Source organism: Taudactylus pleione, unplaced genomic scaffold, assembly GCF_031769625.1.
Source record: "Taudactylus pleione unplaced genomic scaffold, aTauple2 ptg001627l, whole genome shotgun sequence".
NCBI classification, from domain to species: Eukaryota; Metazoa; Chordata; class Amphibia; order Anura; family Myobatrachidae; genus Taudactylus; species Taudactylus pleione.
Genome location: NW_028286024.1, coordinates 302,195 through 319,902, shown reverse-complemented (window position 1 = coordinate 319,902; position 17,708 = coordinate 302,195). Strand labels below are relative to the sequence as shown.

Genomic DNA, 17,708 nt, shown 5'->3' with positions numbered 1-17,708 from the left:
CATTATATGTGTCATACATAGTGTATTGTGTGTCATAATTCCAGCATATACAGGACCAGTGATCACAGTATCCCATTATATGTGTCATACATAGTGTATTGTGTGTCATAATTCCAGCATATACAGGACCAGTGATCACAGTAACCCATTATGTGTGTCATACATATTGTATTGTGTGTCATAATTCCAGCATATACAGGACCAGCGATCACAGTAACCCATTATATGTGTCATACATAGTGTATTGTGTGTCATAATTCCAGCATATACAGGACCAGCGATCACAGTAACCCATTATATGTGTCATACATAGTGTATTGTGTGTCATAATTCCAGCATATACAGGACCAGCGATCACAGTAACCCATTATATGTGTCATACATAGTGTATTGTGTGTCATAATTCCACCATATACAGGACCAGTGATCACAGTAGCCCATTATGTGTGTCATACATAGTGTATTGTGTGTCATAATTCCAGCATATACAGGACCAGTGATCACAGTAACCCATTATGTGTCATACATAGTGTATTGTGTGTCATAATTCCAGCATATACAGGACCAGCGATCACAGTAACCCATTATATGTGTCATACATAGTGTATTGTGTGTCATAATTCCAGCATATACAGGACCAGCGATCACAGTAACCCATTATATGTGTCATACATAGTGTATTGTGGGTCATAATTCCAGCATATACAGGAACAGCGGTCACAGTAACCCATTATATGTGTCATACATAGTGTATTGTGTGTCATAATTCCAGCATATACAGGACCAGTGATCACAGTAACCCATTATGTGTGTCATACATAGTGTATTGTGTGTCATAATTCCAGCATATACAGGACCAGTGATCACAGTAACCCATTATGTGTCATACATAGTGTATTGTGTGTCATAATTCCAGCATATACAGGACCAGCGATCACAGTAACCCATTATATGTGTCATACATAGTGTATTGTGTGTCATAATTCCAGCATATACAGGACCAGTGATCACAGTAACCCATTATATGTGTCATACATAGTGTATTGTGTGTCATAATTCCATTATATACAGGACCAGTGATCACAGTAACCCATTATATGTGTCATACATAGTGTATTGTGTGTCATAATTCCAGCATATACAGGACCAGCGATCCCAGTAACCCATTATATGTGTCATACATAGTGTATTGTGTGTCATAATTCCAGCATATACAGGACCAGTGATCACAGTAACCCATTATATGTGTCATACATAGTGTATTGTGTGTCATAATTCCAGCATATACAGGACCAGTGATCACAGTAACCCATTATATGTGTCATACATAGTGTATTGTGTGTCATAATTCCATTATATACAGGACCAGTGATCACAGTAACCCATTATATGTGTCATACATAGTGTATTGTGTGTCATAATTCCATTATATACAGGACCAGTGATCACAGTAACCCATTATATGTGGCCATATTTTAGATGTGGGAACTATTCCAGAGTACAAGTCAGGGAGAGCAGCAGAATAACCTAGCACTGCCCTGGGCATATATGTACATATTGGGCTCTATAGCAGCACATCCGTAACAGTGAAAGTTTTCCAGATCTCCTAGTTGGTGCATAGGTTATTTATTACTGGCTGAAGATCCATGAGTGGTGCTAATTATTTCATTTGTGATACTGAGAAGAACAAGCAGCACTAGTAAAATTCTATTATATTACTATTTCTATTGTGGTCATGGTGTGGGCTAGGGAGGGGGGTTTCCAGGCAGATGAAACCCCCCCCCCTGCGTTTGCCTATGCCCATCTACTGTTGATTGCAGCTGACACATCTACCACATACATGTCTACCCTCCCGGAATGTGCGGGAGGCTCACGATTTTTCGGGTAACCCCCCACACCTCCGGAAGGGTAGGCACTTCTCCTGCATTCTGCCCACTTCCTAGTGAAGTAGGGAGAATTTCCGCGGCAATCGCTGGTCCCTGTTTAGGGGCTGGGCTTAATGCCACGATTCTTCATGAATTGCGGCATATAGCCCCACCCCCTATTTAAATTTGCGCTAATCTTGCTAATTTACCGTGAAGTGGGGCTTAATAATGCAAACCGTTAGGCTCCGCCTCGTCACAACCCACCTGCTTCTCGCGGAGAGGAGAAAAATAAGGTAGGTAAGTGTGACCTGCTGGGTACACACTATAGGATCCACCATACAATATATTGTTCCATCACGGATTGGGATCGTGCAGTGTGTACTCCTGTTCTGCACAGCAGATGGGACACTGCAATGAAACATGCCGTGCTTCTACATTGCGCCATCGTACACTGGATCGTGTAGTGTGTACGGCGTTTGCAATGTATCGTTACAACTAGGGGTGAGCGGGTTCGGATTTCTGAAATCCGAGCCCCCCCGATCCGAGTCCGATCCGAGTCAGGCTCGACTTTTCCCGCCTGACTCGGATTCTGAAATCGAGGCAAAACGTCATCATCCCGCCTTCCGAGTCTCGCGGGTTTTGGATCCTATATAAGGTACCCGCGTCGGCGCCATTTTCTCACTCGGCTGTGGACAGTGAAGAGGGAGGGTGGGAGTTAGGGCTGGCTGGGCTGTGTAGTGTAGTGTAGTGTAGTGTAGTGCAGGGTAGTGTTGTGCTGTGCTGTGCTGCGCTGTGCTGCTGTTGTCCACTACTTCAAAGTCCATAGGGGCTGGCTGTGTTGTGCTGTGCTGCTGTTAATAGGGGCTGTGTCCACTACTTCAAAGTCCATAGGGGCTGGCTGGACTGTGTTGTGCAGTCAGTTGTCCATAGGGGCTGTGTCCACTCCAAAGTCCTGTGCAGTGTCCCAGTCCTAAAGGGGTGCTGTAGTGTTGTCCAGGGGGTGCTCTGTTCGTCAGGGGTGCTCCCCCCAAGTGCTAAAAAAAAATTATTTTTTCTGTGTTTGTGAATTGTGTGCGCAGTAGCCGCACGTGCATCAACAAAGTAGTGCCAAGCGTGCGCCTCTGTCATAAGTAAAGGGCCGGCTGGCTTGACCGTTAAAGGGTGCTGTAACCCCCAAAGTACACTCCAAACTAAATAAAAAAATTTTTTCTGTGTTTGTGAATTGTGTGCGCAGTAGCCGCACGTGCATCATCAAAGTAGTGCCAAGCGTGCGCCTGTGTCATAAGTAAAGGGCCGGCTGTCTTGACCGTTAAACGGTGCTGTAACCCCCAAAGTACACTCCAAACCAAATAAAAAAATATTTTCTGTATTTGTGAATTGTGTGCGCAGTAGCCGCACGTGCATCAACAAAGTAGTGCCAAGCGTGCGCCTGTGTCATAAGTAAAGGGCCAGCTGGCTTGACCGTTAAAGGGTGCTGTAACCCCCAAAGTACACTCCAAACCAAATAAAAAATTTTTTACTGTGTTTGTGTGCGCAGTAGCCGCACGTGCATCAACAAAGTAGTGCCAAGCGTGCGCCTGTGTCATAAGTAAAGGGCCACCTGGCTTGACCGTTAAAGGGTGCTGTAACCCCCAAAGTACACTCCAGTCCAAACCAAATAAAAAAATATTTTCTGTGTTTGTGAATTGTGTGCGCAGTAGCCGCACGTGCATCAACAAAGTAGTGCCAAGCGTGCGCCTGTGTCCCATAAGTAAAGGGCCGGCTGGCTCATTTCTTAAAGGGTGGTGTAACCCACAAAGTGCACTAGTCTCCAACAAAAATAAAAAATTATTTTCTGTGTTTGTGTGCGCCTTAGCCGCACGTATATATCAATATAACATAAATGGAGGACCAAACTTTCTCCGATAAAAATAAAATAGAGAAAGATCAAGAACCACTTCCTCCTAGTGCTGAAGCTGCTGCCACTAGTCATGACATAGATGATAACATGCCATCAACGTCGTCTGCCAAGGCCGATGCCCAATGTCATAGTAGAGGGCACATACAATCCCAAATGACAAAGTTCAGGAAAATGACCTTGAAAAAAACATTTAAATCATCTGAAGAGAAACGTAAACTTGCCAATAAGCCATTTACGACACGGAGTGGCAAGGAACGGCTAAGGTCTTTCCCTATGTTCATGAGTAGTGGTTCAGCTTCACATGACGATGGAAGCCCTCCTCCCACTAAAAAAATCAAACGAGTTAAGCTGGAAAAAGCACAGCGAAGAACTGTGCGTTCTAAGAAGATATCACAAATCCCCAAGGAGAGTCCAAGTGTGGTGGCTGTTGCGATGCCTGACCTTCCCAGCACTGGACGGGAAGAGGTGGCTCTTTCCACCATTTGCACGCCCCCTGCAAGTGCTGAAAGGAGCACCCACAGTCCACTTGCTGATATGCAAATTGAAGATGTCACTGTTGAAGTACAACAGGATGAGGATACTGGTGTAGCTGGCACTGAGGAGGAAGTTGGCGAGGAGGATTCTGATGGTGATGTGGTTTGTTTAAATCAGGCTCCGGGGGAGACAGTTGTTGTCCGTGGGATGAAAAAGCCCATCACGGTAATGCCTAGGCAGAAGACCAAACATTCCACCTCTTTGGTCTGGCAATATTTTTATCCAAATCCGGACAACAACTGTCTTGCCATATGTACCATATGTAAAGGTGAAATAAGTAGGGGTAGGGACGTTAACCACCTAGGAACATCCTCCCTTATACGGCACCTGCAGCGCGTTCATAAAAAGTTACTGTCAAGTTCAGAAACTTTGGCTCAGACCGTAAGCAGTCCAGGGTCACCTAAATCCCTTTTTCCTGTTTTATCCAAGGAATCGGTGGATGAGGAGGATGAGGACGACATCTTGCCTCCGTAGAGCCAGTTTGTGCAGGGACACATTAATTGCCAGCTTGTTTTGTGGGGGCCCAAACGAACCAATCATTTCAGCCACAGTCATGTGGCAGACCCTGGCGCTGAAATGATTGGTTTGTTAAGTGTGCATGTCCTGTTTATACAACATAAGGGTGGGTGGGAGAGCCCAAGGACAATTCCATCTTGCACCTCTTTTTTTTCTTTGCAGTATGTACAGTTTGGGGCCTAGTTTTTCAAACTGCCATCCTGTCTGCCACTGCAGTGTCGCTTAGCATAGTCATCCAGCTACCTCGGTGCAACCTTTTGGCCATAAAAACAATATTGTGAGGTGTGAGGTGTTCAGAATAGACTGGAAATGAGTGGAAATGAAGGTTATTGAGGTTAATAATAGCATAGGAGCAGAAAAACTCACAAATTCTGTGATTTTAGCTGTTTTTATGCTTTTTAAAAAAAAAATACAGATCCAAAACACAAAACCCAGAACCCAAAACACGGAAGGGTGGTTTTGGCAAAACCAATCCAGATCCAAAACAAGAAGAAAGATCCAGATCCAAAACCAAAACACGAAAAGTGGCCGGTGCACACCCCTAGTTACAACACGTTGGTGCTGCGCTGGGTAGACACATCGTATAGTGTGCACCAGTGGCGTCCCTCGCCTAGCTGACACCTGGGGTAAATTTACTACAGTTTGATTTGGTATTCGATATTATGAATCTAGAAAATTGACTGAAATCGACTTTGAATCGAACTGCAAAATCCCTTCACAGATCCCTCATTTACTAATATTTGATTTTGGACGATTTTAAGAAGGGATTTTGTGTTCAGTTTATGAAATCCCTTCCAAAATCCAACCTCAAATCCCATATAAATCGAATGCAAAATCGAACTCAACTTCCTCATTACTTTCTATTGGTCCAAATGTATCACATGCACATTACAAGGGAAAAAAATGGAAACACTCTAGAAAAGTGAAAGTGATTTACAATTTCTTCATAAATTTAATATACTCATCTTAAATATATATATATATATATATATATATATATATATATATATATATATATATATATATATATATAGTATATATGGGTGGGGGGCAGTGTGCACCTTTTGATATGGGCCCCCCAAAGAGCTAGTTATGCCCCTGATACCGCAGGTAGGTGCACAGCATAGCCTTGAGCAGCCATTATTCCTACAGCCAGACTGCCCCACATGCTTTTGGGAACTTTTAAAGGCATCATAATCAAATTCCAGCTAAAAGAATGGTGTTTAGAAGCTCAAATCGACTGTCTCTCCATATTCTATTCATTTGGGCATTTGAAGTTCGATTTTGAGTTCGATTTACAAATCAATTGTTAGTAAATGAATGGTTCCTATATTGGACTATGGGAAAACATCGATGTTTTGCCTATATTTGATTTTGAATGAAATTCAGTTTCTGTTCGATTTTGGCTTTAGTAAATCTCCAATATCAAAATCGAATGGAAATCAAGCCAAAATCGAATGGCAAATCAAACAGAATCAAAAATCGATCTTTAATAAATATACTCCCTGGTGCGGAATCCTGGTAGAGGTTAGTTGGGTAAAAAAGGGGGCGTGGCCTCACTGGTAGGTGCATGGCCTCATGGGTCCTGGAGGTGCGGGAACTACTCAGCTGGCTGGCGGCCCGGTGCCATTCACCATCACAACCATCAACCACTGATGGTTGCGATGGTTATCCCAGCCTGTGACCTCGGTCGCAGTGCTGGGATCGCAAATGCAGCAGGGGTGTCATACACATATTAGCAAGGAAGGAATTGCAAAACTGAATGCGTGCAGCTTTGCAATTTCTGATCAATGCTGAATCAACCCTTTAAATGCAAACATATATACGTTATAAGTATCAACATAATGGTGATGGTCCCTTATCTGACATACAGTGGTATATGTCGGGTATATAGGACCATGCCAGCAGTACATCACATGGTGACAATCCGGGATGTTGACATGTGATGTATTGTTGGCATGGGACCATATAAGGGTCATATAATACGGTGAGCGGGATTGTACTAAGGCTAAAAAGCGCCCAAAACTCCGAAAACTGCAGTTTCGAAGTTCTGACCGCATTCCCCATATTTACAGAGTTCAGGAATGTGATATTTTCCACAGCTTGACCCGTTAGGCAACGTTATCTATGAATGGCATTGTCTAATAGAAGCCTCAAGGCTTCTCTTCTCAATGCGCACTTGAGAGCGATCCAAATGGAACCCTCCCAGTGTACCCGCGCGGTGCACGTGTCGGCCGCACATGTGCAGATTGGACAGAAGTCCTGTCATCGCAAAGGACAGCTCTTTTCCGAGGATATTTAACCATGTTGTCTCTGTTGTTTTTAATTTTTTTTTTATTATGTACCAACTGCAATACAGTGCCAATTTATTTTCAGGCAAGACATTTTTAACGTAAGCAGAAGCTTCTAAAGAAAAGTTTTTTTTTAAAGGTAAATAGATGATATGAGTATAACATAACTACCTCTACAGCATACATGCACTGTGGTGGAGGTGAAGGGCGGGAACACATGTACTAAGTAATGGGAAGAGCCACTATGTATTGGTTAGGTATACAGTCCTGGCCAAAAGTTATGAGAATGACACAAGTATTGGTATCACAAAGTTTGCTTCTTCAGTGTTATTAGACCTGTCAGATGTTACTATGGTATACTGAGGTAACATTACAGCATGACATAAGTGTCAGATGTTACTATGGTATACTGAGGTAACATTACAGCATTAAATAAGTGTCAGATGTTACTATGGTATACTGAGGTAACATTACAGCATTACATAAGTGTCAGATGTTACTATGGTATACTGAGGTAACATTACAGCATTACATAAGTGTCAGATGTTACTATGGTATACTGAGGTAACATTACAGCATTACATAAGTGTCAGATGTTACTATGGTATACTGAGGTAACATTACAGCATTAAATAAGTGTCAGATGTTACTATGGTATACTGAAGTAACATTACAGCATTACATAAGTGTCAGATGTTACTATGGTATACTGAGGTAACATTACAGCATTACATAAGTGTCAGATGTTACTATGGTATACTGAGGTAACATTACAGCATTACATAAGTGTCAGATGTTACTATGGTATACTGAGGTAACATTACAGCATTACATAAGTGTCAGATGTTACTATGGTATACTGAGGTAACATTACAGCATTACATAAGTGTCAGATGTTACTATGGTATACTGAAGTAACATTACAGTATTTCATAAGTGTCAAAGACTTTTATTGACAATTACATTAAGTTTATGCAAAGAGTCAATATTTGCAGTGTTGACCCTTCTTTTTCAAGACCTCTGCAATTCGCCCTGGCATGCTGTCACTCACCTTCTGGGCCACATACTAACTGATGGCCGCTCGTTCTTGTCTAATCAATGATTGGACATTGTCAGAATTTGTGGGGTTTTGTTTGTCCACCCTTCTCTTGAGGATTGACCACAAGTTTTCAATGGGATTAAGGTCTGGGGAGTTTCCTGGCCATGGACCCAAAATGTCAATGTTTTGTTCCCCGAGCCACTTAGTTATCACTTTTGCCTTATGGTAAGCTGCTCCATCATGCTGGAAAAGGCATTGTTCCTCACCAAACTGTTCTTGGATGGTTGGGAGAAGTTGCTCTTGGAGGATGTTTTGGTACCATTCTTTATTCATGGCTGTGTTCTTAGGCAAAATTGTGAGTGAGCCCACTCCATTGGCTGAGAAGCAACCCCACACATGAATGGTCTCAAGATGCTTTACTGTCAACGATGAAGGAAAGAAACCTAATACAGCTTTGATGTTAGAGGTACCTGCCTACCTGACTGTGATAAATGTCTGATACATTGTCACTGAAGTGGCTTCTCCAAGCTCAGCCTGAGGCATTGTTATATTCCAATGCACAGAGCAAAGGCCCTGATTCAGAGCCGGACGCTCTGACCAGAGCGCTCGCTCTGAATCAGGGCCCACCTCCATAAATATGGAGCGTCCTCCTGGACGCTCGTATAGCTGTGGGTCACCACCCACAGCCTATACGAGTGTGCAGGATGATGGTCGCGATGGTCTTGACCATCGCGACCATCGCCAGTGCGAGCAGAAGCCTGCGGTTGAGTTTCTCAACCGCAAGGCCAGGAGTGATTTTGGCTCTATCAGAGCCAAAATCACTCCCACTGACATCACTAGTGATGTCAGTGGGGCCGGCTTCTGACGGGAGGCGTTCAACATCGACAGCACGCCCCCTTTGATCAGACACAACGAGCGAAGGAAAGTCCTTCGCTCGTCGCATCTCGCGCATGCGCACGACGGAGCACCCTCCGTCGTGCGCATGCGCAGTGCACACCATCGACCCACTTGCGAGCGGACAGCCGCTCGCGAGTGGGTCTGAATCAGGCCCAAAGTCCCTTCTTGGTGCTATATTTACTATTGCAATGATCTGAGCTGACTGCAGTCATTGGTGGTCAATAAAACACTTTTCTAGTCAATTACTCAGCAGCAGTCACAGATGTAAGATGTCATGTCTATTTATAAAGCGTTATTGTATAGCGCACACATAATCCGCAGCGCTTTACAGTCCCTGCAACAGTGGAGCTGTTTTTTATATTTCATAGTCACAAACTTAGACTGTAAAACTGTTCTGCATTGGGATGAGGTATTTTCATGTGTTACCCAAAACTCTCCATGTAAAATTATTTTGTAGGGAAATTTTGTTTTGTGAAGGTGGCAGAAAATAACATAGATGTCCTTCCCTGGCCACGTAATGGGATACATTTAAGATGCCGGGGGTCAGGATCCGGCCATCGATATACCAACGCCAGAATCCCAAAGTCCAGCATAATGTTGACGCCGTAACGTCAAACACATAAGGATACCGTTGTCCGGCATCTCGAACGTATGTGGGTATTACACTTGTCTGGGGATGGGGGAGGTTAGGTTTAGGAACCTCCCCGGTGGGTTAGGGTTACGCTGCGAGGAGGGGGGGTTAGGCACCCCCTGAGGAGGGTTAGGTTTAGGGTGCGGGAAGGTTAGGTACCATTGGGAGAGGTTAGGGTTAGGCACCACCAAAGGAGAGTTAGGGTACTTACAGGACCCTGTCGGGATTCTGCAAGATCAGGATTCCCGCATCGGTTATTTGAACCGCCAGCATCTAATGCACCGGCAAATCATACCCAACCCCACGTAACAGCCCATACCCAATCTTTGGGCAATTGTAAAGAAAAAACTTAACAAGATGATCACTACCAAGACTGGCCTCATAGAGGAACTTATCCAAATATGGCAAAGGATGAAGGCATCAAGAGAAACGGTGACTCTCTCATGGACAGCAGCCGTACCGTATTACACTGATAATACTTTGTATGATATCGCTCGCTGTGTATAAACAGTTGCAGTGTGTCACTAAAAAGAGTTTATTAGAAAAAGTGTGACCTGGAGCCGAGCGCTGCATTGTGATGTTATTGAGCCAGTAGTGCGGGGACTGGGAGAGTCTCTGGGGCCAGCCTAATAAGTTATGCACCAGGTATGGGTCTGTATATCATAGACATTACCTGTGGCGCAGTATAATATTCTAGGAACCATATATGACTAGTTGTATAACTGGTATCAGATATGGATCAGCTTTGTGTGCATGGAACTAGGCATGGCTCCGAACATTATATTAAGCACCAGTTTAGTATAAAGCTGTTTAGCTTTAGATAATTGGCACCACATATAGAGAAGCATTAAATAGTACTAAACTTTTGTAGCGGTCATGGAGACTTTTGTTAAATATGTAGAGACCTGCTTCTGCTGACAGTACCTCCAGAAAGCGCCCTCTGCACGCACTCAGCACCTCCAGATCCCGTTCCCTGCTATCAGCACCTCCAGAGCCCGCTACTTGCTATTTACACCTCCACACCCTGTTCCCTGCTATCAGCACCTCCAGATCCTGTTCCCTGCTATCAGCACCTCCAGATCCTGTTCCCTGCTATCATCACCTCCAGATCCTTTTCCCTGCTATCAGCACCTCCAGATCCTGTTCCCTACTATCATCACCTCCAGATCCTTTTCCCTGCTATCAGCACCTCCAGATCCTGTTCCCTACTATCAGCACCTCCAGATGCTGTTCCTTGCTATCAGCACCTCCAGATCCTGTTCCCTGCCATCAGCACCTCCAGAGCCCACTGCCTGCTATTAGCACCTCCAGATCCTGTTCCCTGCTATCAGCATCTCCAGATCCTGTTCCCTGCCATCAGTACCTCCAGAGCCCACTGCCTGCTATCAGCACCTCCAGATCCTGTTCCCTGCTATCAGCACTTCCAGATCCTGTTCCCTGCTATCAGCACTTCCAGATCTTGTTCCCTGCTATCAGCACCTCCAGAGCCCGCTGCCTGCTATTAGCACCTCCAGATCCTGTTCCCTGCTATGAGCACTTCCAGATCCTGTTCCCTGCTATCAGCACCTTCAGAGCCCACTGCCTGCTATCAGCACCTCCAGAGCCCGCTACTTGCTATCAGCACCTCCAGAGCCCGCTACTTGCTATCAGCACCTCCAGATCCTGTTCCCTGCTATCAGCACTTTCAGATCCTGTTCCCTGCTATCAGCACTTCCAGATCCTGTTCCCTGCTATCAGCACCTCCAGAGCCCGCTGCCTGCTATTAGCACCTCCAGATCCTGTTCCCTGCTATGAGCACTTCCAGATCCTGTTCCCTGCTATCAGCACCTCCAGAGACCACTGCCTGCTATCAGCACCTCCAGAGCCCGCTACTTGCTATCAGCACCTCCGGAGTGTGCTACCTGCTTACTAAGCTGGGCCCAACCCAACTGGACAGCAAACTCTGCTAAAGGGAACATATAACAGGACAAGGATCCGCATGGAAATGAGGAAAACTTCCAGGCAAATATATTTTCTTTTCAGAATTAAATACTATTGAACAGTCATACATACACCTAGGGGGAGTTTTGCACCCCCACCTGTCCATAGGCCCCCATTGTAAAATCAATACCAACCTCTCGCTAGAAATATTCCCGTGGCAAAATATCCCCAGCAGTATCACCCTCCACCCCTCTAATGGAAATAGATACCAGTGGCACTGGCCGATGCTGGAGGAGGAGGTCTGTTCTGCACATGTACAGAAAGGATTACCTCCATAACAGACAGGGGAGGCAGCAGGCGGCACGGACGCCTGGGACGCGGCCATGTCAGGTAGAACCCAGCTGGTTACTGTCACATACCAAGCGTTAGTGCCAGGTTAAGTGGCTATAAGAACCGCACGGTTTGCAATAACAATACTGTCTGGAACAATCTGTGTAAGTGTCATTTGCAATACATGCAAAACTCTTTACATTTCTTGGGGGGGTTGAATAGTTTTGCAAGCCACTGTAAATGCTCATGGGTCAATGAGCAAAAACATTTCCAAAATCATTCACTAAATGAACTAAAAAATTACACTTTAAGAAGAATACCAGCTAAAAAAATGCAGTTTATCCTCCTGGACGTTCCCCTCAGGGTAGAAGCACATTGTGATTCAATTCAATAGAGGGGCACCCAATCAGTGATTCACCCTTTACAATATATGTTATAACAAAATTTAGCATCCAAAATGTCTGAATTTTAGGGCACAACTAAGATTAGGGTAACTCCTAACATGTTCTCAGGGCCTGATTCAGAGCCGGACGCTCTGACCAGAGCGCTCGCTCTGAATCAGGGCCCTCCTACATGAAAATGGAGCGGCCTCTTGGATGCTCGCATAGCTGTGGGTGACCACCCACAGCTATAGCGAGCGTCCATGATGATGGTCGCGATGGTCAAGACCATCGGGCTTGCGACGGAGACCCTGCGGTAGGGTCTAGCTGCCGCAAGCCCTGGAGTGATTTTGGCTCTATCAGAGCCAAAATCACTCCCACTGACATCACTAGTGATGTCAGTGGGGCCGGCTTCAGACGGTAGGCGTTCCCATGGGAACGCCTCCGGCTGGCAGCCACGCCCCCGGCACGCCCACCAAAGGGGGCATGCTGTCAAACATCGACAGCACGCCCCTTTTGGTGCGAGACCCGGAGCGACGGCTATCCCGTCGCTAGCCGGGTCTCGCGCATGCGCACGACGGAGCTCCCTCCGTCGTGCGCATGCGCAGTAGGGCACCATCGACCCGCTTGCGAGCGTCCTGCGCTCGCGAGCGGATCTGAATGACCCCCTCAGTTCCCAAAATGCTGCTTTCTGAAACAAGTGTATTATACAAAAAACAGAACACAACCTACGCCCTTATGAACCTCCAGTCATTCGTAGTAGAATAAATCACCTTTATTTACAGTACAATATGTTTTACATTACAATAATGTTATCTGCCACCATAGCCCACTGGGGTATGACATCACAGGAAGCTATATACATAATTTCAGGGAAAAGTGTTACAGTGCAACTATGGCCTCCACACTTCTGGCGGCCATTTTGTAGGCTGCATGTTGGTTCTTGAGAATGCGGCCTATCCATTCCTCAGACACCAGGACCTCGGATGCATTTAGTCAAGAGATGACTCAGTTGCGCCTTTGTTTCCTCTCCTGTCCTATAAATATTGGCACACATGTGTGTAGTGATAACTCTGATGTCTGAATACATGGTGCTGAAGGTTAGTCTGATTGCAGGATGGTTACCTCATATATCGACACGAGTAATGGTGAAAATTCAAACTGGTAATTCATCCAGTCCACCAGCGTGTCCTTTACTCATGTGGCGCCGACTTGTTGCTTATTGATATCACCACAGAATAGCGCCAGGGTCAGTACTGTGCTGCTCGCCATGAGCCAACTGTCTGTGACCGCGCTGGCTCCGCCATTCAGCAGCCCCCTGAGGAGAATGATAGTTTCCTAGGGTCCGGGCTGGAGAGCAACAGACGTCACTTCAAGCAAAAAGGGCAGATTAACATATTAAACCTCTAATCCCACCAACTATCCCTGTATCAACGTTTCAAATATACATCGCAGTACGAGAGACGTCAGCCTTCTCCTCACTATGTAGTGTTCTGGGCACCATGTAGTGTTAGTATACCCCTCAACCCCACAACGATCAGACGTCTGCTGGGTACAGAAGTATGAAAGACTAGCTTCACGGTACGGTGCTTAGGAAGAATTTTCCTGGTTTTTTATTTATTATATATATATAAAATTATGAGTACTATATTTTTTATATTATTCCTGCTCTGTTATATATGTATATATTTAGCTTTTTGGGCAGACTTTACAATATTTATACTTTTAAAGTGCACACGACTTGTATACCGCCTCAGTTTCTACCTCGCACAGCGCCTTAATAACACAGCGTATCGCCTCACTTCCCACCTTGATTCTAACCCTAGTATAACGTTTTCTCCGCACTGCATTGCATTAGGTGGTAGTAAGCTCACGGGGACTCTTAAGACAGATCGGAAACGGTATGAATAACCACTGGACGCATATATTTAGCCGCCTGTCATTTAACCCTCGTCGGGATAAAGCAGTCGGGAAGCCGGCTGTCGGGATTACGTCCGCCGACTTCCCGACTGCATACCGACAGATCATGTGTGTTTTGTTAAAACATAACAAATAAAACCAATGAGAGGAATTATGATGTCTCATCGCCCACCTCGCCCTCTAACAGAAATCTGATGTTTTAGTTTGCGCCCTGGGAAGTCTAGTTGCGTAGTGCAAATGGTTCTGGGGCAGTTTATCAGATCGCGTTCCCTGCTCCGCGCCCAAATACGCTTGCGTGCTGTCTTTGCGGCTTCCGATCCAAAAGATGGGTCATAAAACAATAACTGAACATTACCCAGAATTAAACGGCATCTTTCATGAATTATATATGTAAAATGATCCAGGCTTGAAACAAAAATCGCTGACACGCTGGTTCGTGGGCTTATTCCCCGCAGTTTAATATTTTACTCTACAAACTTATTTTAAAAATACTGTACATAAGACTTTTGTTCTTGTTATCAGTCTGGAACAATAAATGGCATTAGCACACACTGACAACACACACTTTCTGTTCACAGATATTACTAAGGTCAATTATTACACTATAATAAATCTTTTATATTCTCTAGGAGACTTTCTCTTTAAATAATATGAAGCTCTATCTATAAATACCCTCCTGTGCTTGTAGCCTCGGCAGTTATATGAAGGAATATAAAGCAGCATGCACGTGTAGGATATATATATATATATATATATATATATATATATTTATAACTATAATGCTACACATGCATGTGTGTATTTGTATATATCTATATATATCTATATATATATATATATATACACACACATACACCATACAGTCTACACAATATCCCCGCATCTGTCACGGAACATACAAACAGTTCTATATAGTAAGTATTATACAGATGTAAAGTAATAAAATGGAGTTTGCTATGTACTGGCGCATTTATCTATGCTCGCTCTGTAGCGGTGGATAAAACATCTTCAGTGGTAAATGTGCTATGAGTAGAGAAAAACATACATTAAAAAGGGTTGGGATATATATTTCTACGGCTCCGTAGAGCATAAACAGGCACAAAGTACGGTCTAGACTGGGGGGGGGGGGGAATTAAATTCCTCGGCATCAGCGCCTTATGCTGTTCCAGCACTACTGTATTTGGCGCAGTCAGTCGTTGCAGCGATACCCAGTGGGACATTGCACAGAAATGAATCCCCCCCCCAAATAAGTCACCCTCCCAGTCACTGGCTGGAGCTACATAATGGTCTGTGCCCCTCCGTGGGAGCTTAGTCCTCGATTATGTCTGCAGACACCTTGGCTCTAGAGAAGATAATCTCTGGCTACAGGTGAGGTGGAGCAGAATAAGATAAATCTGACAGGAGCATTTATATCTACAGTAAGATGAAGGTACAGATCTTTAAACTAGGAAATGAGCAACTTTACATCCAGAATAGGAGAGATGAGGAGGGAACATATCCAGAATAACTGAGATGAGGAGGGACATGCCCAGAAGAGGAGAGATGTTGAGGGAAGATATCCAGAAGAGGAGAGATGTGGAGGGAACATACCCAGAAGAGGAGAGCTGAGGAGGGAACATACCCAGAAGAGGAGAGCTGAGGGGGGAACATACCCAGAAGAGGAGAGCTGAGTAGGGAACATACCCAGAAGAGGAGAGCTGAGGAGGGAACATACCCAGAAGAGGAGAGCTGAGGAGGGAACATACCCAGAAGAGGAGAGCTGAGGAGGGAACATACCCAGAAGAGGAGAGCTGAGGAGGGAACATACGCAGAAGAGGAGAGCTGAGGAGGGAACATACCCAGAAGAGGAGAGCTGAGAAGGGAACATACCCAGAAGAGGAGAGCTGAGAAGGGAACATACCCAGAAGAGGAGAGCTGAGGAGGGAACATATCCAGAAGAGGAGAGCTGAGGAGGGAACATATCCAGAAGAGGAGAGCTGAGGAGGGAACATACCCAGAAGAGGAGAGCTGAGGAGGGAAGATATCCAGAAGAGGAGAGCTGAGGAGGGAAGATATCCAGAAGAGGAGAGCTGAGGAGGGAACATATCCAGAAGAGGAGAGCTGAGGAGGGAACATATCCAGAAGAGAAGAGATGAAGAGGGAACATAACAAGAATAACAGAGATGAGGAGGGAACATATCCAGAAGAGGAGATATGATGAGGGATCATATCCAGAACAGGAGACAATGAGAATCTCTATAGGATGCAGAGAAGAGGCAGGACAGAAAGCTTGCTCAGATATGGGGGTAGAGGGACAGGATTCTTCTCTGGATTAGGAGATCTGGCATCCACTATCCTTCTGGGGTTTTATGTCCGGTTCCTTCATTGGTTTAACTTCTTCTTCCTTCTTGGGTTTAGCCTGGAGATAGGAACAGAACGTCATTATCTCATGAATAGGTGAATTTTACTACAGAAAGAGGCACAGTTGTAAGCAGTAGGTAGGTATATGTAATTACAGAAAGAGGCACAGTTGTAAGCAGTAGGTAGGTATATGTAATTACAGAAAGAGGCACAGTTGTAAGCAGTAGGTAGGTATATGTAACTACAGAAAGAGGCACAGTTGTAAGCAGTAGGTAGGTATATGTAACTACAGAAAGAGGCACAGTTTTAAGCAGTAGGTACGTATATGTAAGTACAGAAAGAGGCACAGTTGTAATCAGTAGGTAGATATATGTAACTACAGAAAGAGGTATCGGGGTAAGTGTAAGCAAATACACATAGAGGCACAGGGTGAGCGGTGGGTTGTTGTATGTGACTACAGAAAGAGGCACCGTGGTAAGTGGTAGGTAGGTGAATGCTACTACAGAAAGAGGCACTGGGGTAAGCGGTAGGTAGGTATATGTAACTGCAGAAAGAGTGGGGTAAGCGGTACATAGCTGTATGTAACTGCACATAGAGGTACTGAGGTAAGTGGTACATAGCTGTATATAACTGCACATAGAGGCACTGAGGTAAGTGGTACATAGCTGTATGTAACTGCACATAGAGGTACTGGGGTAAGTGGTACATAGCTGTATGTAACTGCACATAGAGGCACTGGGGTAAGTGGTACATAGCTGTATGTAACTGCACATAGAGGCACTGGGGTAAGTGGTACATAGCTGTATGTAACTGCACATAGAGGCACTGGGGTAAGTGGTACATAGCTGTATATAACTGCACATAGAGGTACTGGGGTAAGTGGTATATAGCTGTATGTAACTGCACATAGAGGCACTGGGGTAAGTGGTACATAGCTGTATGTAACTGCACATAGAGGCACTGGGGTAAGTGGTACATAGCTGTATATAACTGCACATAGAGGCACTGGGGTAAGTGGTATATAGTTGTATGTAACTGCACATAGAGGTACTGGGGTAAGTGGTACATAGCTGTATATAACTGCACATAGAGGCACTGGGGTAAGTGGTACATAGCTGTATGTAACTGCACATAGAGGCACTGGG

General features: G+C 44.8%; 1 protein-coding gene across 1 annotated transcript in view; it reads right to left on the bottom strand.

The window, feature by feature from the left end:
- Positions 1 to 14,656: 14,656 nt before the first annotated feature.
- Positions 14,657 to 17,708, bottom strand: part of BROX (BRO1 domain and CAAX motif containing) — a 54,777-nt gene continuing 51,725 nt past the window's right edge. Inside the window, exon 13 of the mRNA XM_088464271.1 lies at positions 14,657 to 16,621. Coding sequence (XP_088320397.1) covers positions 16,535 to 16,621 — 87 coding nt within the window. The 3' untranslated portion in view covers positions 14,657 to 16,534. The remainder of the gene's footprint in view (positions 16,622 to 17,708) is intronic.